Here is a 21,463-nt window from a genome sequence, read left to right as displayed (position 1 = left end):
ATCAAGAAAAAGAGGGAGAGGACTCAAATCAATAAAATTAGAAATGAAAAAGGAGAAGTTACAACGGACACTGCAGAAATACAAAGCATCCTAAGAGACTACTACAAGCAACTCTATGCCAACAAAATGGACCACCTGGAAGAAATGGACAAATTCTTAGAAAGGTATAACCTTCCAAGACTGAACCAGGAAGAAACAGAAAATATGAACAGACCAATCACAAGTAATGAAATTGAAACTGTGATTAAAAATCTTCCAACAAACAAAAGTCCAGGACCAGATGGCTTCACAAGTGAATTCTATCAAACATTTAGAGAAGAGCTAACACCCATCCTTCTCAAACTCTTCCAAAAAATTGCAGAGGAAGGAACACTCCCAAACTCATTCTATGAGGCCACCAACGCCCTGATACCAAAACCAGACGAAGATACTACAAAAAAAGAAAATTACAGACCGATAACACTCATGAATATAGATGCAAAAAATCCTCAACAAAATACTAGCAAACAGAATCCAACAACACATTAAAAGGATCATACACCATGATCAAGTGGGATTTATCCCAGGGATGCAAGGATTTTTCAATATACACAAATCAATCAATCTGATATACCATATTAACAAATTGAAGAATAAAAACCATATGATCCTCTCAATAGATGCAGAAAAAGCTTTTGACAAAATTCAACATGCATTTATGAGAAAAACTCTCCAGAAAGTGGGCATAGAGGGAACCTACCTCAACATAATAAAGGCCATATATGACCAACCCACCGCAAACATCATTCTCAATGGTGAAAAACTGAAAGCATTTCCTATAAGATCAGGAACAAGACTAGGATGTCCACTCTCACCACTATTATTCAACATAGTTTTGGAAGTCCTAACCACGGCAATCAGAGAAGAAAAAGAAAGAAAAGGAATACAAATTGGAAAAGAAGAAGTAAAACTGTCACTGTTGCGGATGACATGATACTATACATAGTGAATCCTAAAGATGCCACCAGAAAATTGCTAGAGCTAATCAATGAATTTGGTAAAGTTGCAGGATACAAAATTAATGCTCAGAAATCTCTTGCATTCTTATACACAAACAACAAAAGATCAGAAAGAGAAATTAAGGAAACAATCCCATTCACCACTGCAACAAAAAGAATAAAATACCTAGGAATAAACCTACCTAAGGAGGTAAAACACCTGTACTCAGAAAACTATAAGACACTGATGAAAGAAATCAAAGATGATACAAACAGATGGAGAGATATACCATGTTCTTGGATTGAAGAATCAATATTGTGAAAATGACTATACTACCCAAAGCAATCTACAGATTCAATGCAATCCCTATCAAATTACCAATGGCATTTTTTACAGAACTAGACAAAAAAATCTTAAAATTTGTATGGAGACACAAAAGGCCCCAAATAGCCAAAGCAGTCTTGAGGGAAAAAAATGGAGCTGGAGGAATCAGACTCCCTGACTTTAGACTATACAACAAAGCTACAGTAATCAAGACAATATGGTACTGGCACAAAACAGAAATATAGATCAATGGAACAGGATAGAAAGCCCAGAGATAAACCCACGCACCTATGGTCAACTAACCTGTGACAAAGGAGGCAAGGATATACAACAGAGAAAAGAGAGTCTCTTCAATAAGTGGTGCTGGGAAAACTGGACAGGTACATGTAAAAGAACACTACCTAACACCATACACAAAAATAAACTCAAAATGGATTCGAGACCTAAATGTAAGACTGGACACTATAAAACTCTTAGAGGAAAACATAGGAAGAACACTCTTTGACATAAATCACAGCAAGATCTTTTTTGACCCACCTCCTAGAGTAATGGAAATAAAAACAAAAATAAACAAATGGGACCTAATGAAACTTAAAAGCTTTTGGAAAGCAAAGGAAACTACAAACAAGACGAAAAGACAACCCTCAGAATGGGAGAAAATATTTGCAAACGAATCAGCGGACAGAGGATTGATCTCCAAAATATAAAAACAGCTCATGCAGCTCAATATTAAAAAAACAAACAATCCAATCCAAAAATGGGCAGAAGACCTAAATAGACATTTCTCCAGAGAAGACTTACAGATAGCCAAGAAGCACATGAAAAGCTGCTCAACATCACTAATTATTAGAGAAATGCAAATCAAAACTACAATGAGGTATCACCTCACACCAGTTAGAATGGCCATCATCAGAAAATCTACAAACAACAAATGCTGGAGAGGGTGTGGAGAAAAGGGAACCCTCTTGCACTGTTGGTGGGAATGTAAATTGATACAGCCACTATGGAGAACAATATGGAGGTTCCTTAAAAAACTGAAAATAGAATTACCATATGACCCAGCAACCCCACTACTGGGCATATACCCAGAGAAAACCATAATTCAAAAAGACACATGCACCCCAAAGTTCATTGCAGCACTATTTACAATAGCCAAGTCATGGAAGCAATCTAAATGCCCATTGACAGACGAATGGATACAGAAGATGTGGTACATATATACAATGGAATATTACTCAGCCATAAAAGGGAACGAAATTGGGTCATTTGTAGAGACGTGGATGGATCTAGAGACTGTCATACACAGTGAAGTAAGTCAGAAAGAGAAAAACAAATATCGTATATTAATGCATATATGTGGAACCTAGAAAAATGGTACAGATGAACTGGTTTGCAGGGCCGAAATAGAGACACAGATGTAGAGAACAAACGTATGGACACCAAGGGGGGAAAGTGGCGGGGGGGTGGTGTGATGAATTGGGAGATTGGGATTGACATATACACACTAATATGTATAAAATAGATAGCTAATAAGAACCTGCTGTACAAAAAAATAATAAAATTAAATTAAAAAATAAAAAATAAAATAACATAAAAATAAAAAATAAAAAGGAAAAAACCCCCAAAACTGAGGCCCAGAGAGAACAATGAGGAGCCTTGCCCAAAGTCACATGGTGAGTTGGGGTAACACCACCAGGACTTGGATCCTGTCATCAGGCCTGTGCCCCACAGCTGTCTCTCTGAACGGGCTCAGAGCTCCCTGAGGGCAAAGGGGCGTCCCTCCTAGACTGTCTTCTCTCAGCAGTCCATCCATCAGGCTGATGCTTCCAAGAAGGGTTGGGGTGTCTCCCCACTCTGCCTGGTCCAGGTCTTTGCACACCTGAGGAGCTGACAAGCCCTGCCATTGTTGGTCCAATATTTACTGAGGGCCTACTATGTGCAGGGATTCCTCACCCTTCAGGTGCTCCCACTCCTGCGGGGAGATGTTACACTAGGAGCAGAAAGGTGTTTCAATAGAAGTCCTAACTATGTGCCTTGGGCTGGGCGTATCAGGCGAAGCTGCCCAAAGAAAGGGCTTTCGGTGGGAACTTGAATAAGTTAGGGGAGCAGAGGTGGGGTGGAGCTCCCCAGGCAGAGAGATGAAGATGGGGAAGGTCAGGTGTGTCCCGACCAGAAGCATTCTAGAGAGGTGGGCTGTGTGGGTTTAAGTGGCTTCAGGGTTGGGCCGCACGCTCTCGCTGGGAAACTCGGGTGCTCCTGCTACAACTTGTCCCCAGGTGCTCCTGCTACAACTTGCCCCCTCCCTCTCAGGTCAGCCAGTTCCAGACTCCGAAGCTCGTGGCTCCAGGCGGCCGGAAGTGGAAACCGCTCAGCTGGAGCGCCTGCTGAGCAACGACTTCTGCTCTCTGGGCCTCAGAGTTCCCATCAGCACGTAAACCACAGGAACTCCCAAGACTGTCGTCACCGGTGTGGGTGACCACTTTCGCCTCCGCGTGCAACACGTGGACGCCATTGGGTAGAGGCTGCTGGCGCCCGGCCAGGCGGGCGCGGTGGGCGGGCGGCGGCCTAGTCCTGGGCCCCGAGCCCTAAGCGAAGGCCCGCTGCCGCCCGCCGCCGCCCCGCCCTCCCCCGGCTCGGGGCGGAGCCTCCGCCGGGCCGCCCCTTTATCTGCCCGCTTGCAGCCGGGATGCCGAGGGCTGTTGGGTCGCAGTCGGGCCTCCTTTTGCAACTCGGTTTGGTCGCAGGTACGGGGCTGGGGGAAAAGTGGGAGGGGCGGGCGGCGGGCAGAGGGGGCGCTCCCCGCGGGGCGGAGCGCGGGGAGCTGTGTGCAGCGGCAACTCGGGGCTAGGTGAGTTGGGGGCACTTGGGGAGGGGGTGGGAGGCTGACAGCGGGGATCGGCTGGAGTGGGGCGCCACTGAGGAGGGACTGGAGCAGGAAGGAGGAGCGGAGCTGGAGGGGGAGAGTCTCAGGGAGGAGTGGGAGGAGACGGGAGGAGACTGGAGGAGAGGGGCCATCAGAGCCGGAGGGAAGCGCATCTGTGAGGGAGTGAACAGAGGGGCGAGCTGGCCTGGGAGGGCCGTGGTGTCTTGGAAGAGAATAGGCACGGAGCACGCTCCTTCCGCTGAAGGAGGAATCTAGTGAGATTCTGGGGGCAAAAAGGGGCGTGAGTACCTGGAACTGGGTGATGTGAGGGGCTCCCAGTTGGGAAACCGGAAACAGTGGTAAGAGCGCTGCTGGGGTCAGAGGGGCTCTTGCTCCAAAGCAGTTTAGGTCCCGTGGGAGGGGGAGGCCTCCTTTGGAGTCGGGAGAGCATGAGGTTTCCTCCTACTCAGTGAGGGAAGCACTTGCCTCAAGACTATAGGCTTTGAGGACCTCTAGAGGTTTCCCTGGGGCATGCCACCGGCCCACCCCTCCACTCCGCCCCAAGCCTGGCGGGAGTGAGAGGTCAGGCCAAGGCTGGGGAGTTTAAGAGTTAGATGTATTCTCAGGGCCTGGCTGGCTGCTCCTAGGTGGATGTCCCATTAGAGAGGGACCCAGCCTCCCGTCATGTGACTTGTGCCACCGCTGAGCCCCTTAGTGATAGGCTGCTTTTCCCCAGACTCAGTTTCCCTGCCAAGAGGTCAGTGGTGAAACTGGTCAGTGGTAAAACCCAGGTCCCTTTTCTGTCCCCCTGGGCTGGACAGTTGTACCTAGCTCACCCAACCTCTCTGGGCCTGCTTTCCTCCACCAGGTGCTTCCTTTTCCTCAGAACAGTCCTGAGTCTGAGATCCTAGGAATTTCTTTAAGAGTGATTTATTTCATGCTGATCACACTTTTCAGTACAAATGGAAGCCCAAAGTGCAGTTACAAAAAACAAAAGCGTTTTCTGTTCAGTTTTGGAAGACATGGAGGAACTTTTTCTTTAAACACATTGGGCAGAACTGGGGAATTGGTTTGCATTGAGAGAGGTGACCCAGTTGCTGAGATATCAAGAAGCCAGCCAGGGATGAAAACTTTGCTTGTACAATCTGTGGCCACCCACTGGGTGCCTGGGAGTTGACCACAGCAGATGAAGGGCAAGAGCACTGGTTTTGGAGTAAGATGTGCTCTGCCTTCCTGCCTCACTCTGGGGCTGTGACACCAGCTTAGCCACAGGTTCAAAGAGTTGCTGAGAGGGAGAGGTGAAATGTGTGTACAAGTTCTTTGTAAACAGCAAGCCACTGTAAATTATTAATGTTAATGCCTAGTCTTATTAATAATATTTCAGGCTCTGCCATATTGTGTCATCCTTGTCAGGACCCCTCAAGAGGGTTTACCTCTGACAGCCCCATTGTTAACACTGGTCTGGCTTTTTTGTTATTTTTATCTAATGAGGTTAAACTTTGCCTTTCATGGCAAGATAAAGTTGTCTTTAAGGGAGTTGCTGAAACATCAGGGCCCAGAGAAGCAACAATGAATATTTTGCATGCCAGGAAGCAGGCAAAAGAGGAAGTAGAATTATAATCAAATGATACTTAAAAGACTTAGGTGTTATTTAGTTAGGCAATTAAGCTCCAAATGGGCAGGGTATTAATACCCTTAGGGGTTACCCTTAGCTGTTAATTAGCTGACTATTAGTTCTATGAGGGCGGTGTTTTAACTGCTTTGTTCACTGCGGAAGCTTCAGCTCTTTACACACAGTAAGCCTAAAACAAATATTGCTGGAATGTCTCAGGGACTGAAGGGCTGTTTGAAGTCATTGGTGAATTCACTCTGTCCTTTGACATTTGGAGAAACAGGGCCAAGAGCGGAAGGGACTTGTCCAGGGTCACACTGGGATTGAGTGGCTGAGTCAGGACTAGAATCCAACAAAGATAATGGAGCCCATGCTGTGCCAGAGCCAACACCTAGCTAGCATCTGTGACTTTGTTTTGCTTGAGGTAGCTATTATTATCCTCCGATTTCAAATGAAGAAGCAGGCCCAGAGAGTTAAAGGGACTTTAGCAAAGTCACACAGCTGGTAAGTTCCAGACCTGAAATCCCATCCTCACATAAAAATGGGGACCTGGGGTCCCCAGATATTTCTCTTGAAATATCTGCCCGAGGTGAGTGGTAGATGCCCTCCCTGGGGGGAGCAGCTCTCTACAGTTCTCCATGGTTACCACCTGGGTGGCTTCTCTCTGGGCTGGATTTTCCTGGGCCCAAGGGCATTTCATTTGTGTGGGTGAGCCCTGTCAGGGCAGGGAGCCTGTCTGCCTTGTTCACCATGTGCCCCAGCCTTGCAGCCTTGTGCCTGGCATATAGTAAGCACTGAGTAAAATCTGTGGAATGGGTATAACGCAGGGCTCTCCCACTCCAAAGCCTATTCACTACCCCATCCCCACAACTTGGTCTGCTGTTTTGCCCCCAGAGGTATCAGGGGGAGACCAGGAGGAACTAGGGGTGGCAAGCCTTGGTTGAGGAAGGAGGTTGACCTTGAGTTTAGAAAAGGGGAATGTGAATTGGGAGGGCTGGGGAGGTAGGAGAGGAGAAGAGGAAGGTGCTGCTCAGATTGACAGAAGAATTCCCACCTGGGCCCTGGAGATCCCAGTTCTGAAGTTCAGCCAACCCAGGAGCCTCCCAAACCTGCAAGACATGCCCCAACCAGGCCACAGGCCTCTTGCATTACCTGCTAGCACAGTCTACCCTCTCTACCCTCCTGCTCCGAGATGGGGCTCCTGGGGCTGCTGAGCTTGAGGCCCTTTTCTCTGGGGATTTCACTTCCTAGCCACTTCTCTTGGGTCAGTGGGCAAGTGCAAATCTTCAGAGCCCTGTGAATCCAGAGAGGTTACTCTGAATAGTCTTTGCTGAGAACACTTTAATTATTAAACTCCAATCAAATTTCCCTGGTCCCTAAATGCATCCTCAGAGAAAGGTAAAGATTTAAAGAGACAGATAACTTTCTAAGGCCTCCAAATCCAGTGGAGCCAGCTATCGAGGGCTAAAAGGGACCGAGTTTTTTAGAGAACCCCAAGCAAATTTTTCAAGCTGGAAATATTTTAAGTACTAATACTCAGGCTGGGGATATTTCAAATACTACTACTCTTAATAATAATAATTACTATTACTATTAGTAATTAATACTAATAATAGGAATCATTTATTGAATCCCTAAACAGTGCTAAAACTGTTCTCATAAATTTAATCTTTGTAGCAATCTATGAGGTAGATAATATAATTCTTATGTGGGAGCTGAGGATCAGAGAAGGTAAGTCACTTGTCTTAGGTCACACAGCTAGTATGTGATGGAATCAGGAGTCAAACCTGGTTTGTCCAAATCTGAAGTCCATCTCGTTCACGAGCCTTTATAGTGTCTCTTTTCTCCTTGGTTCCTAACTCCCTTTCATTGTGATTCCTACTGAGTAGAGGACAGAAGCCAGTCAAGTTTGCCTCACATTCATGAACCAGGCCCTGGACACCTGGTCTCAGCCCAGCTTTGCCCACCTTGCTGTGTGATCTTGGGTAAGTCACAACATTTCAGCTAGCCCTCGGTTTCCACAAATGTTTCATGCCAAGGTTAACCACGAGCTTCCTTCTGCAGCTGAGGCCTGGCTAGGGATGCAGAGTTTAGCCTGGATTTGACCAACGTGGGAGTGGTGATGGAGGGAGGCGAGAGGGTGGAGGTTGTCTTTAGCCCCACCCTCTGGTGACATCACACCCTCTGGTGACATCACACAAGACCCCTACAGTCCCTGGAAGCCCCACCCCTAGTGACCCTCACCTGTGGAAGTGCCACCCAGTGCTTGGCATCTGGCGAATTTGCCCTGTTCCACAGCAGAAGTCATCAGCCCCCGGGTTCAAGAGAAATCCTTAGGTAACCAGTGCAATTAGGGAGACTTGGAGGGGGGGCCATGGAGGTGTACTGGATTGGGGTGGGATGCCTGGAAAAGCCAGGTTCTGGCAGCCTGGTGGGCAGACTACTCAAAGGATGCCCTGAGGGTGCCCTCTGAATACTCACCCTCATCCTTCTGGCTCTTGCTAGACTCCTGCCCCTGCTTCTTTCCCCTGGATCCAGGGCCCCTTTCCATGGAGTCAGGAGATGGGAACTAACTCTGAAAATAGAGCTATTCAAATGGAATGGGGCCACTGGTCTAAAGGTCTAAAGGAAATAGGGCAACTGGACCTCTGTCATCCCAGTATGCAGCCTCTGGGTTCTGTGCTTAGGGCCCACTGTGTCTGGGGGAGGGGAAGGGCTGCGAGTGAGCTATCACCCACCTGAGGAGGTAGCTGTGAGCCAGGGCTTCATTGGTGCAGAGAGAGTGGGTAACTGGTAACTGGGTGAGTCTGAGGTCCCTGGATGCAAGTCAGTTGCTAGAAGCCTAAGGAAATAATTTACGGGAAAGGACCTGGTTGCCTGCTTTAGACCAGTGTTTTCCAAAGTAGTTCTTTGGGATGCAGTTAGGTGTGACAAGAAGCAGGGCAGCAGGAGTGGCTGAGAGTATCTGCGCTCTGCAGTCGGGGAGCTGGGTCTGGATCCTGGCTCCATCTCTCTCTCCCTCTCTCTCTCTCTCTCTCCTTCTCTCTCTCTCTCTCTGTGTATGGCCTTGGCTAAGGAGCTCCAACCTCTCTGAATTTCACTCAACAACAAAATGGGCACAGTAATACCTACCTCACAGGCTAGTTATGAGAATTAATTGCAACAAGGCTATGAAGAGTGAGCATATAGTAAACACTTACTACATTTCAGCTAGCTTTATAATATAATCATTACTGGGAAAGGAATCCTTGGTCACGCAAGCTTGGCAAATGTAGGTTCAACAAAGTGAAGCAGGCTTCTTTGGTGCAGACCTTCTCCGAGCCTTTAATATGCTGTCATGACTTGGGAAGTTCTAAGAGTGGGATGTGGAGCATCGGACTGGACTTAACAGATCACGGGGACTCAGGAACTAAGGCACCATCGAATGTCATCACTCCCTGGTCTTTGCCCTCATGGTGGAATGGAAACGTGGCTGGATTGGGCAACTCTGGGGAAGGCCTTGCTGTCTCTGGGCTCTTGTTTTCTCAGTGTAAAACAAAAGAGCTGCGAGATGCTTTCGGAGGCCTTTTCTGGTCCCCTGAGGTTCTGAGTTGGGAAGACAAAGTTGTAGACAAGGGTAGAGGCCAGACTGTTGAGGCTAAAGCCCTGTCTCTTGGGGAAGAGAAGAAATCCAGTGCTGGCTCCTCAACCAGCAAGTGGGCCAGGGGATTTCTTATGCTCTGGACAGAAGTGGCCCCACTAATTAGTTCATCAGCAAGGTCTGCTTCCTAAACCTGCCAGGCTGTCTGGGATAGAAAGTAGTGGTGTAATGACATTTAATTCTTTCCTCCCTACCAGACGAGGAAAGGCCAGAGACCAGAGCTGACTCCAGAATGTAATGCAGGAGGAGCTCAGGGATGCAAATCAGGCTCGGGTTGTGGAGGAGTGTGGGCTGGGGGCTTGTCTTGATGTCGCCTTTGCATAGCAAGCACGTTGCATCTACTTGGACCATGTGCGAATTATTGGGTGGCTTTGGGGGTGATCACGGTGCTGCTGGTGGCGGGGAACTTGAGTGCAGATCTTCGTGCCACTTAGAATGACTGGTGCAAAGGAAGTTGCAATAAATATCTGATGAATGATGGACAGAGTACATCTGGCTGCTGAGTCCAATAAGCTTCTTGGGGAAGAATCCGAGGGAGGGGGGTTGTCTGTCTAGCTAGTTGTCTGGCTAGTTTTTCAACAGATATTTGATTTAATGAATGAAACAGTGAATAATGATAAGCCTGAATTAAGCAATTGGTACCAGGCAAAAGCAGTATATAATTATGAAATGATTAATAGTACTTGCCACTTTGTTTTGCAAAGGGCAGTTTAAGGAAGTGGATAAGATTGCAAACTGAGTTTATATCATGCCTCTGCCACTTCCTAGGCAGGGTACTTAACTTCTCTGTGCCTCAGTTTCCTTATCTGAAAAATGGGCATAATGATAATACCTATCTGATAGGGTGCTATGATGATTAAATGAGTCAAATATGCATAAAGTGCTTAAGACACTGACACATAGCACATGCTGTGTAAGCATTTGCTATGCTTTGTTTTCCTCTCTATAACCTCTACCATATCATGAAGTTCCTGAAGGCAGGGATCAAATTCTTGTCCACTCTCCAGCCCACCCCCACCTTTGGGACCCGGCACAGGACATGAGGCAGAGAAGGGGCTCAGTAAGTGTTTGCTAAATGAATGAATGAATGAATGTGTTTTAAATGCTAAATTGTATAACCCATTATAGATCTCCCACAGGGAGAAGTGAGGGGGCATTAAGGAAGTCCCCTGGAGGTGGCAGCTTGTACTGGTTTTAAAGGATTTCAGTAGAGGGAAAGGAAGTTGGCACAGGGTCTGACATTTGGGTTAGGTGGGAAATGAGGGTGGGAGCAGGTCATGGGGTCTTGAATGCCAGGTGAGGGGTTAGATTGGATTTATTTGCAATTAGCAATGGTGGAAGGGCTGGAGAGGGGAACTTTTGAGTGAGGGTGTGGCTGAGGGAAAGGGCTGTTTTTATAGGATCAGTTGTTACTAAGGACTTTCGGGAAAAAAGTGGCTTTTCAAGTTGGGCCTTGAAGGCTATGAAGTATTATCAGGATGCTATTATGTTGTTTTTTCATTCAACAAACATTGAGCACCAGCTACCTGCTAAGCACCAGGGGTTCACAAAATAGTAAGACAAACTGCCTACCCTGGAGGAGCTCGCACTAACAATTTAATGCCCGTAAGAAGTATTATAATGGTCAAAGGATTGTAGGCACTCAAGTTAGAGGGGTCATCATTGGAGGACCTCCAGGGAAAGTGTCACAGAAGAAATGGGTTTTGAGGGATGAATAGGAGTTTGCCAGATGGGCAAGATGAGGTAAATGGCTCAGATGGAGGGAACAGCTTGTGCAGAGCTATAGACATATGAAACAGCAGGCGCACGGTTTTGATGAGGCTGTGGCTGGATGTGAAGTGCACTGTGGTTGAGTAATAAGGCTAGGAAAGGTAGTAGGGACCAGATCATGTAGGGTGATGTAGGGTCAATGGCAGACCCTGGCCACTCTGAAGGAGCTAAAGGTAGAGGCAGCAGGTCTGTTAGCAAGGTCATTGTCAGGTAAACACTGATGGCAGCATGAACACAGGAGAAAACAATGAGGGTTGCTGTATGGAGCCTGGACTGGAAAGAAGTAGGATGACATAGTGAGCCTCTTTAACACATGCCTCAAACATTTACTGAACACCTACTATGTGCCAGGCACTGTTCTAGGCACTTGGGATACATCAGGGAGAAGAACAATCATGAGTCAGAGCTGAGCTCTCCCTTAGGACAACTCCTCTCCTCTTAAACTCAGTGTAGGGATAAGGGGGTGGGGAAGAGCACAGCCCCCCAACTGCTGCTCACGGGGCAGGAGGGTGAGGACACCAGCCCCCTGACCTTGTTCGGGCCTCTCTCCCAGCTCCTCGCCCCACCCACGGCCATGGCCACAATGGTGGCCCAGAAGCTCAGCCACCTCCTGCCCAGTTTGCGGCAGGTCCACCAGATGCCTCGGCCGTCTGTGCAGCCAGAGCCTGTGTTCACAGTGGACCGAGCCGAGGTGCCGCCCCTCTTCTGGAAGCCATACATCTATGTGGGCTACCGGCCGCTGCATCGGACCTGGCGCTTCTACTTCCGCACACTGTTCCAGCAGCACAACGAGGCGGTGAACGTCTGGACCCACCTGCTGGCGGCCCTGGTGCTGCTGCTGCGGCTGGCCATCTTTGTGGGGACCGTGGACTTCTGGGGAGACCTGCACGCCCTGCCCCTCTTCATCATTGTCCTCACCTCCTTCACCTACCTCTCCCTCAGTGCCTTGGCTCACCTCCTGCAGGCCAAGTCCGAGTTCTGGCATTACAGCTTCTTCTTCCTGGACTACGTGGGTGTGGCTGTGTACCAGTTTGGCAGTGCCCTGGCACACTTCTACTACGCCATTGAGCCCGCCTGGCATGCCCAGGTGCAGACCTTTTACCTGCCCATGGCTGCCTTTCTCGCCTGGCTTTCCTGCGCTGGCTCCTGCTACAACAAGTACATCCAGAAGCCTGGCCTGCTGGGCCGCACTTGCCAGGAGGTGCCCTCGGCGCTGGCCTACGCACTGGACATCAGCCCCGTGGTGCACCGCATCCTCGTGTCCCCCAACCCTGCCATGGACGACCCAGCTCTTCTCTACCACAAATGCCAGGTGGTCTTCTTTCTGCTGGCTGCCACTTTCTTCTCTGCCTTCATGCCTGAGCGCTGGTTCCCTGGCAGCTGCCACGTCTTTGGGCAGGGCCACCAGCTCTTCCATGTCTTCTTGGTGCTGTGCACGCTGGCTCAGCTGGAGGCCGTGACGCTGGACTACGAGGCCCGGCGGCCCATCTATGAGCCTCTGCACGCCCGCTGGCCCCAAAACTTCTCCGGCCTCTTCTTGCTTACTGTAGGCAGCAGCATCCTCACTGCATTCCTTCTGAGCCAGCTGGTACGGCGCAAACTCAATCTCGATCGGAAGACCCAGTGAAGGGGGTGGCAGCTGGTAGGGAGGGAGGTATAGTGGGGGCCCAAGGGTCTGGGCTTGGCTCCAGATGGGAACAAGGCCTGGTAAAATTGCTTGTGTCTGGCCCGCGGTGACTTCTGTGTGCACACCTCAGCTGCCAAGGGGGGCACTGGCCAGTCCTTGGATTTGAGGATTGGCTGGAGCTGCTGGGGTCCACTTCAGGGCCTGCCCCAGCCCCCTGCCCTGGGAGAGGGAAAGAGAAAGATGTGGGCTACCCTGGTTTGCCTCCCCCCATTGCCTCTCACTTAGGGGTGAGGATAGAGGATCAGCTGGGGCCAAGACCCTGGCCTGGGCCTTCCAGATTATCTGGGAGGGGGTGAGGTTGGGATTTAGGTCAGAGTCAGGTCTGAGCTGAGAGACAGGGAAAGCATCAGCAGCTGCCCTCTACCCAGATTTCACTGGTGGATAGGGAAAGGACAGGCCCAAAATGTGTGCAGGATCTTACCATTCTTGAACCCCAGCCTGAAGTTTTGGTGCTGCAGAGAGCCCCCAAAGATAGAAGATTGTGCCAGGTAGAAATGGATCCCATCCAGTGCCCCATACCTCTTCAGTCACTGTCCCAGACAGTGAGCCCTGACCCTCCTAGCTCTGGCCTCAATGTCCCACACACCCTGTTCCCAGTGTCTTTCCTGGTTCCCTTGTTCATGATTCAGTGTTTATCCATTTAGTGTTTCTTGGGCCTCTGCTCAGAGGCAGGCCACTGACTGGGCTCCGTGGATCAATGCAGGATGGTAAAGGCTTTAATATCAGAATGAACCGTCAGGGGAAGCATTGAGGAGGGAATAATTAGTGTTGCCTGGGACCCTCAGGGTCTTGGGTTGGGAAGGGTGAATAGGGGTTTACACGTGGAGAAGAGGAAGGGCATTCCAGGTAGAGGGAAAAACTTGTCCAAAGGCCAAGAGGTATGGAAGGAGGAGTTCACTGCGGCTGGAGTTAGGAGTGGTCTGGACTCTGATGTCCTGGATGCAATAAAGTGACTGTGATAAGAGCTGCCTCTTTGCTTTTTGTCTCCTATCCTAGAGAGGGAGCCCTGGTGCCCCTTGAACCTGTTCACTGTGTTGGAGGAGGTTTTCAGGGGGAGGCTGGGGGTGGGCATAGGGAGGAGGGGACAGATCCTGTCTTACCTTTGCCTGGGGGTGGGGTTGGGGTCTTATTCACTATATATGTGAACTTTTTTTTTTTGGTAGGAAAGGTGGGGCAGTTCTATTACTAAATAAGTTTTAGAAGTTAAAAGAATGTGTTTAAAAATATGTAATTTGACAAAGATTTCACTTTTTGGTTTTTCAATCAAGGAGGATCTTATATGTTAACTTTTATGATATTGTTATATGTTAATGTTTACAGTATTGCCTTTTCCACAGTACATAAGCAATATATGGTAATATATGTACAGTGAAGGAAAATTAGGAAGTACAGGTAAGAAAAGCAAAAAAACCCTGAATGAATAAGAAATATCACTCCACTGCTAAAATATCCTGTTATACATATAGTACATCTATGGAGATTGTGGTTATGGTTGCCAGCATTTTTGCATTTCTGAGGGGCTCTCAGAATTTACAAAGTACTTTCACAAACCTTATTTGATCCTCTTTAAAATCCAAGGCCACACAGTAAGCGAGAAAAGCAAAACTGAAAGCTAATTCTTGACTGCAAATTTTTAGTTTTCATTCTACTTAACGTTTTCTAAATCCTCTCCCATGAGGTTTCATAGTTATACTTAGCTTTTTGTTTCTTGTTTTGAATTACAAAAGTAATCCATTTAAGGTAGCGTTGAGGACCCTAGCTTTTTGCAGTTGGCGGACCAGAGCCTCCTCTCCTCTTCCTTTTGAGATGTTCGTGAGGATTCAGCGATAAGACAAGGAAAAACCCTGAGCCCTGATAGTTATCAGTAAGAAAGTCCAACTAACTCAGCAAAAAGAAAATGTGCATTCCTTGTGCAGTGTCGCGAACGCGTTCACACAGCACAGTTCTGGAATACAACTTTTGAATGAGAAAACCAGCAAGAACGTGGTGGCCTTGGTAACATTAAGCGGTCAGGCTGGCAGGGTTTAGGGAAGGGGCGGGGCTTGGGCCGGGGCGGAGCTGACGCTGGGGGCGGTGCCTGAGCGGGGGCGGCCGCGGCGTAGCTCCGCTCCCGGCGTTGGCGCGAGATTCGAACGTCGGCGGAGTCAGTTATGGCGGTTCTTTGAGGCGGCCGGACTCCCACTCCGTTACCCCGTTGTCTTAGTCTCCTCAGCGGCCATGAGGCGCAGAGGCCCGGAGGAGGAGGAGGCCTGCGGCGTGTGGCTGGACGCGGCGGCGCTGAAGAGGAGGAAAGCGCAGGTAGGGCGTTGAGGCGAGAGAGGGTGTTGGGGGAGGTGTTAGAGGCCCGGAGGCGTGAGAAGGGAGGAGTTTGGGGGGACCGGGATGTGATGTGGAGATGGAGTCGGGGACCGAGAACGAATAGCTTTGGCGGTTCAGGGGAGAGAGGGGCTGGAGTCTGAAGAAGGTTGAAAAATGGGGTTTGGGAAGGGTGGAGAGAAAATGGGGGCGGAAGGCAGGCAGGCAGGCTGGCGAGGGGGTGGGGTGGGGTGTGTGTGGAGAGACTGGGGCAGCGAGGTTTCGAGGTGAGGGAAGAGGGTGGAGAGAAAATTTGCTCCGAGGAGCGTAATGCAGCAGACCCCTTAACTCGGAGTCCCTTCAAGACGGTAGCGGAGGCTGAAATGCGGAGGGGTGGGTGCATATGCAAACTTCGGAAGTTCTCGCCCGGAGGTCCGTTTCTTCCCTACTTGTCAGGTTGCCCGCCATCTACCTGCCCAGAACATGTTACTTTAGGGGAAAAAGTAGAAGAGACGGGGAGGGGAGCTGGCCTAACATTTATTAAGCATCCGCTGGGTGCCACATACTGTATTAAGTATTTAATATGTGTTATATGTGCCATCACCCTTATGGAAATGAGGAAACTGAGGTGAGGTAATGAACCCGGGTTCACCCAACTAGGAGAATTGGAAATCCCACCCAGGTTTGGCACATATGCAAGATTTTCTATTAGTCATTACAAAGAAACAAAAGTATGGGATAATAATAGTTAATGTTTATTGAGCATTTTAAGCTGGACACCGTGCTGAGAATTTGTTATTTGGTGCAATTCTATGTAGTAGTAATATAATGATACCCATTTTACACATGAAAAACAGGCTCAAAGCAGACACTAACAGCAGAGTTCTAGCTCTTAAGTTGCTTACAGTCATGTGGGGAAGAAAAGATGTACAGATAATAGCAATATGCAATTTATTGCCCACTTTCTATGTGTCAGGCACTTTGCTGGGACGTTACATGCCTTATCAGTGGCAGGTACTCAAAATTCAATGAAGTAGGTACTGTCATTATCTCTGTTTTATATTTCTCATAGATATTTGGTCTTTGTCTTTGGTTCTTGGCTCACAGCTCCTAAAACCCTTGGAATTTCCTGTGTTATGAGTGATAATGGTGTCTTTTATATTTAATGAGGTGACTTTTGGAAAGCCCTTAGGTAACCTAAGGATGGGCTGGTTGCCAGGAGAGCCATCCTTGTGATTAGAGGGTTGGAACTTTCACTCCCTCCATTCCCCTACCTCTAAGGGGAGAAGGGCTGGAGATTGAATTCAGTTGCCAATGACCATTGCTTAAATCAATCATGTCTATGTAATAAAGCCTCCATTAAAAACCCAAATGGACAGGGTTCAGAGAGTTTCCAGGTTGGTGAACATGTGGAGGTTCAGGGAGAGGGGCACGCCTGGAGAGGGCATGGAAGCTCCATACCCCTTGCCACATACCCTGCCCTATGCGTCTCTTCTATCTGGCTGTTCCTGAGTTATATCCTTTTATAACAAACCGGTGATCTAGCAAGTAAAATGTTTCTGTGAATTCTGTGAGCCACTCTAGCAGTTGAACCCAAGGAGGGGGTTGTGGGGACCTCTGATCTATAGCCAGCTAGTCAGAAGTATAGTTAATAACCTGGACTTGGGATTGGCATCCTGAGTAGGAGGGGGTTGTTGGAACCCCTAATCTATAGCCAACTGGTCAGAAGCACAGGTAATAGATAGATAGATAGATAAATAAATATATTTATGTATTTCCCCCACAAATGAGATTATATCAGACAGTTTGTTCTGCTACTCACCTTTCACTAAATATATGATGGAGCACTTTCCATGTGAGACATACGGGTTTTAGTATGGGTTTTTAAAAAGACCATTTTGGGACGTCCCTGGTGGTCCAGTGGCTAAGGCTCAGCGCTCCCAATGCAGAGGGCCTGGGTTCGATCCCTGGTCAAAGAACTAGATCCCATGTGCTGCGACTAAGAGTTCACAGGTCGCAACTAAAGATCGCACATGCCGCAACTAAAAAAAAAAAAAAAAAAGATCCTGCATGTCTCAAGTAGAAAACAGATCCCACATGCCACAACTAAAGATCCTGCATGCCACAACGAAGATCCCGCGTGCCGCAGCTAAAACTCGGTGCAGCCAAATAGATAAATATTTTAAAAAGAAAGACCATTTTAATTTCCGTGATTTTCAAATGTGGTGTTTTAACTTTGTTGCCTCTATATTAAAATATTGGAGAAAATTTTTTAACGAAGGTTTTCCTGTACATTAAAGAGGTAAAAAGATTTAGCATTTGATTTGTATATTTGCTGTCTCTTAAGTGTATTATATTTAAAATGTCATTATAACTTAGAAAATAATTTCTGTTTCTTCTTCATCTATGATGCAGTTTAGTTCCCTACCCTTGAGATATGTAGCAGAGAAGGAGAAGTGGACTTAACTAAGAGGGAGACAGAAATGCAAAGATATCAGAAATCTTGGCCGAGTCATCAGTGGTTTCTCCACCAGCCTTGGAGGAACACTGAATGCCACTCTGACATTCTGCAACTTTATTAACTTTCAGTCCATCAGCAAATGCTATGGACTGTGCCTTCAAATGTGTTTAGAATGTCATCATTTCCTACTGTTTCTACTGCTGCCACCTGAGCCAGAGTGACCCTTTGCTCACTGTTAAGTTTAAAACCATCTAGTGGTTTCTTACCTTCTAGTAAAAACCAAAATCTTTTTAATGCTCATAAGACACCATCTGGTCTTGTGTGCCCTCTTACGCCTTTTAGACCTCATCTACTCTTCTCTCTGCCTCTGCTCCAACCATACTGGCCTTCTTGCTGTCTTTCAAGGCAAGTACGTCTGTGCTTGAGACTTTTATATACTTGTGCCTGAAGTGCAAAGGGATTAGAGAGCCACATTGCTCTGCTCCTTCATTTGTTCAAACATCAGCTTAACTGAGTTTTTTCTTAACCATCCTTTCCCTTATCCTCTACTCCCCATACTTCTAACTACCTTAATCTTGCTTTGTTTTTCTCCATAGCACTTTTCACCATCAGACATATTATATGCTGCATATTTACTTTTTCATTTATTGTCTTTCTTCCCCTACTAGAATGAAAGTTCCATTAGGCAGTCCTTCAGAAACTTTCTGGCATGTAATAGGTACTCAGTAAACATTTATTGAATGAGCAAATGAGTGAATGAGTTAATCTGTCTGGTGGGCTTGGCTTTCAGAAATGCAAATGGAATGGAGCAGTGGGTGGCAGCTGGAAGGACTTTGAAGGGAATGCTAGTGAAAGCTTGAAGAGCTTTTTTTTTTTTTTTTTTTTTTAATTTTATTTATTTATTTATTTTATTTATTTATGGCTGTGTTGGGTCTTCGTTTCTGTGCGAGGGCTTTCTCTAGTTGTGGCAAGCGGGGACCACTCTTCATTGCGGTGCGCAGGCCTCTCACCATCGTGGCCTCTCCTGTTGCGGAGCACAGGCTCCAGACGCGCAGGCTCAGTAGTTGTGGCTCACGGGCCCAGTTGCTCCGCGGCATGTGGGATCCTCCCAGACCAGGGCTCGAACCCGTGTCCCCTGCATTAGCAGGCAGACTCTCAACCACTGCGCCACCAGGGAAGCCCTGAAGAGCTTTTTAGGAACTGTTTCTAGAAGTCTGATGACCTTTGAGGAGGCTTTGGGTGAGGGTTTAAAGGAAAGTGAGAAAAATCTTGGAAAGTGGTTACGCATTGACAAAGTTTAGCAACACTGTTGGCTGTAGTAAAGTGGAAGGTAGAAAATGTACCTAATGAACTGGATGATGTAGCTAAGGAGATTTCCAGGCAGAGTGTTAAAGGTGCTAGCTGGGTTTTTTTTTTTTGGCTGGTTATAGCAGAAAGCTAGAGGAGAGAGAGACGCTGAAGGAAGGTCTGTTAAAAAGAAGCATAGCCTAGCTGGTTTTTGAAAATTCCCAGCCTCTCCAGGCAGCACACAGTGGGATTTATTTATTGATTTATTTATTTACTTATATTAAACTAAAAAAAATTGAAGTATAGTTGCTGTACAATATTATATAAGTTAAAGGTGTACAATATATTGATTCACAGTTTTTAAAGGTTATACTTCATTTATAGTTATGAAATACTGGCTATATTCCCTTTGTTGTACAATATATCCTTGTAGCTTATTTTATTTTATTTATTTTTTTAATAGATCTTTATTGGAGTATAATTGCTTCACAATACTGTGTTAGTTTCTGTTATACACCAAAGTGAATCAGCCATATGCATACATATGTCCCCATATCCCCTCCCTCTTGAGCCTCCCTCCCATCCTCCCTATCCCACCCATCTAGGTCATTGCAAAGCACAGAGTTGATCTCCCTGTGCTATGCTGCTGCTTCCCACTAGCTAACTATTTTACATTCAGTAGTGTATATATGTCGATGCTACTCTCACTTTGCCCCAGCTTCCCCCTCCCACCCCACGTCCTCAGGTCCATTCTCTATGTCTGCATCTTTATTCCTGCCCTGCAACTAGGTTCATCAGTACCATTTTTTTCTTTTTTTTTGATTCCATATATATGTGTAAGAATACGGTATTTGTTTTTCTCTTTCTGACTTACTTCACTCCGTATGACAGACTCTAGGTCCATCCACCTCACTACAAATAACTCAATTTCGTTTCTTTTTATGGCTGAGTAATATTTCATTATGTATATGTGCCACATCTTCTTTATCCATTCATCTGTCGATGGACACTTAGGTTGGTGCCATGTCCTGGCTGTTGTAAATAGCGCTGCAGTGAACATTGTGGTACATGTCTCTCTTTTTAAAATTTATTTATTTATTTATTTTTGGCTGCGTTGGGTCTTTGTTGCTGCGCGTGGGCTTTCTCTAGTTGCGGTGAGCGGGGGCTACTCTTTATTGCAGTGTGTGGGCTTCTCATTGTGGTGGCTTCTCTTTGTTGCGGAGCACGAGCTTTAGGCGTGCAAGCTTCAGTAGCTGTGGCACGCGGGCTCAGTAGTTGTGGCTCGTGGGCTCTAGAGCACAGGCTCAGTAGTTGTGGCACACTGGTTTAGTTGCTCTGCGACATGTGGGATCTTCCTGGACCAGGGCTCGAACCCATGTCCCCTGCATTGGCAGGCGGATTCTTAATCACTGCACCATCAGGGAAGCCCACTTGTCTCTTTTTGAATTATGGTTTTCTCAGGGTATATGCCCAGTAGTGGGATTGCTGGGTCATATGGTAGTTCTATTTTTAGTTTTTTAAGGAACCTCCATACTGTTTTCCATAGTGGTTATATCAATTTACATTCCCACCAAGAGTGCAGGAGGGTTCCCTTTTCACCACACCCTTTCCAGCATTTATTGTTTCTAGATTTTTTGATAATAGCCATCATGACTGGCGTGAGGTGATACCTCATTGTAGTTTTGATTTGCATTTCTCTAATAATTAATGATGTTGAGCATCTTTTCATGTGCCTCTAGGCCATCTATATGTCTTCCTTGGTGAAATGTCTATTTAGGTCTTCGGCCCTTTTTTTTTTTTTTTTTTTTAAAGGTGTAGGCTTATTTATTTATTTATTTGTGGTTATGTTGGGTCTTCGTTTCTGTGCGAGGGCTTTCTCTAGTTGCGGCAAGTGGGGGCCACTCTTCATCGCGGTGCGTGGGCCTCTCACTATCGCGGCCTCTCTTGTTGCGGAGCACAGGCTCCAGACGTGCAGACTCAGTAATTGTAGCTCACGGGCCTAGTTGCTCCGTGGCATGTGGGATCTTCCCAGACCAGGGCTTGAACCCGTGTCCCCTGCATTGGCAGGCAGATTCTCAACCACTGCGCCAACAGGGAAGCCCCTTCGGCCCATTTTTTAATTGGATTGTTTGTTTTTTTGATATTGAGCTCCATGAGCTGTTTGTATATTTTGGAAATTAATCCTTTGTCCATTGTTTCATTTGCAAATATTTTCTCCCATTCTGAGAGTTGTCTTTTTGTCTTGTTTATGGTTTCCTTTGCTGTGCAAAAGCTTTTAAGTTTGATTAAGTCCCTTTTGTTTTTATTTCCGTTACTCTAGGAGGTGGGTCAAAAAAGATCTTGCTGTGGTTTATGTCAAAAAGTGTTTTTCCTATGTTTTCCTCTAAGAGTTTTAGAGTGTCTGGTCTTACATTTAGGTCTTTAATCCTTTCGGAGTTTATTTTTGTGTATGGTGTTAGATGGTGTTCTAATATCATTCTTTTACATGTAGCTGTCCAGTTTTCCCAGCACCACTTATTGAAGAGGCTGTCCTTTCTCCATTGTAT

General features: G+C 47.0%; 2 protein-coding genes across 3 annotated transcripts in view; both read left to right on the top strand.

The window, feature by feature from the left end:
- The first annotated feature begins 3,958 nt into the window (after window positions 1-3,958).
- PAQR7 (progestin and adipoQ receptor family member 7) lies at window positions 3,959-13,838 on the top strand. Of its 2 annotated transcripts, none has more exons than XM_068539200.1 (2): window positions 3,959-4,046; window positions 11,741-13,838. In XM_068539200.1, exon 2 carries the CDS (start codon window positions 11,762-11,764, stop codon window positions 12,812-12,814), a length of 1,053 nt encoding a protein of 350 aa, XP_068395301.1. In that variant the 5' UTR covers window positions 3,959-4,046; window positions 11,741-11,761; the 3' UTR covers window positions 12,815-13,838. The 2 variants fall into 2 exon arrangements, with proteins under 2 accessions (XP_068395301.1, XP_068395300.1); XM_068539199.1 differs by lacking the exon at window positions 3,959-4,046 and adding an exon at window positions 7,672-7,762.
- The window catches only part of AUNIP (aurora kinase A and ninein interacting protein), a 41,760-nt gene continuing 24,265 nt past the window's right edge, over window positions 3,969-21,463 (top strand). The window contains exons 1-3 of the mRNA XM_068539198.1: window positions 3,969-4,046; window positions 7,667-7,762; window positions 15,078-15,172. Coding sequence (XP_068395299.1) covers window positions 3,989-4,046; window positions 7,667-7,762; window positions 15,078-15,172 — 249 coding nt within the window. The 5' untranslated portion in view covers window positions 3,969-3,988. The remainder of the gene's footprint in view (window positions 4,047-7,666; window positions 7,763-15,077; window positions 15,173-21,463) is intronic.

The sequence above is a fragment of the Eschrichtius robustus genome, chromosome 3, assembly GCF_028021215.1.
Source record: "Eschrichtius robustus isolate mEscRob2 chromosome 3, mEscRob2.pri, whole genome shotgun sequence".
Lineage (NCBI taxonomy): Eukaryota > Metazoa > Chordata > Mammalia > Artiodactyla > Eschrichtiidae > Eschrichtius > Eschrichtius robustus.
Note: the sequence above shows the minus strand (reverse complement) of the source record. Positions and strands in the feature narration are given on the sequence as shown.

Excerpts from the sequence above, each read along its gene's own strand:
- PAQR7 (XM_068539200.1), top strand. The coding sequence starts at position 11,762 with ATGGCCACAATGGTGGCCCAGAAGCTCAGCCACCTCCTGCCCAGTTTG.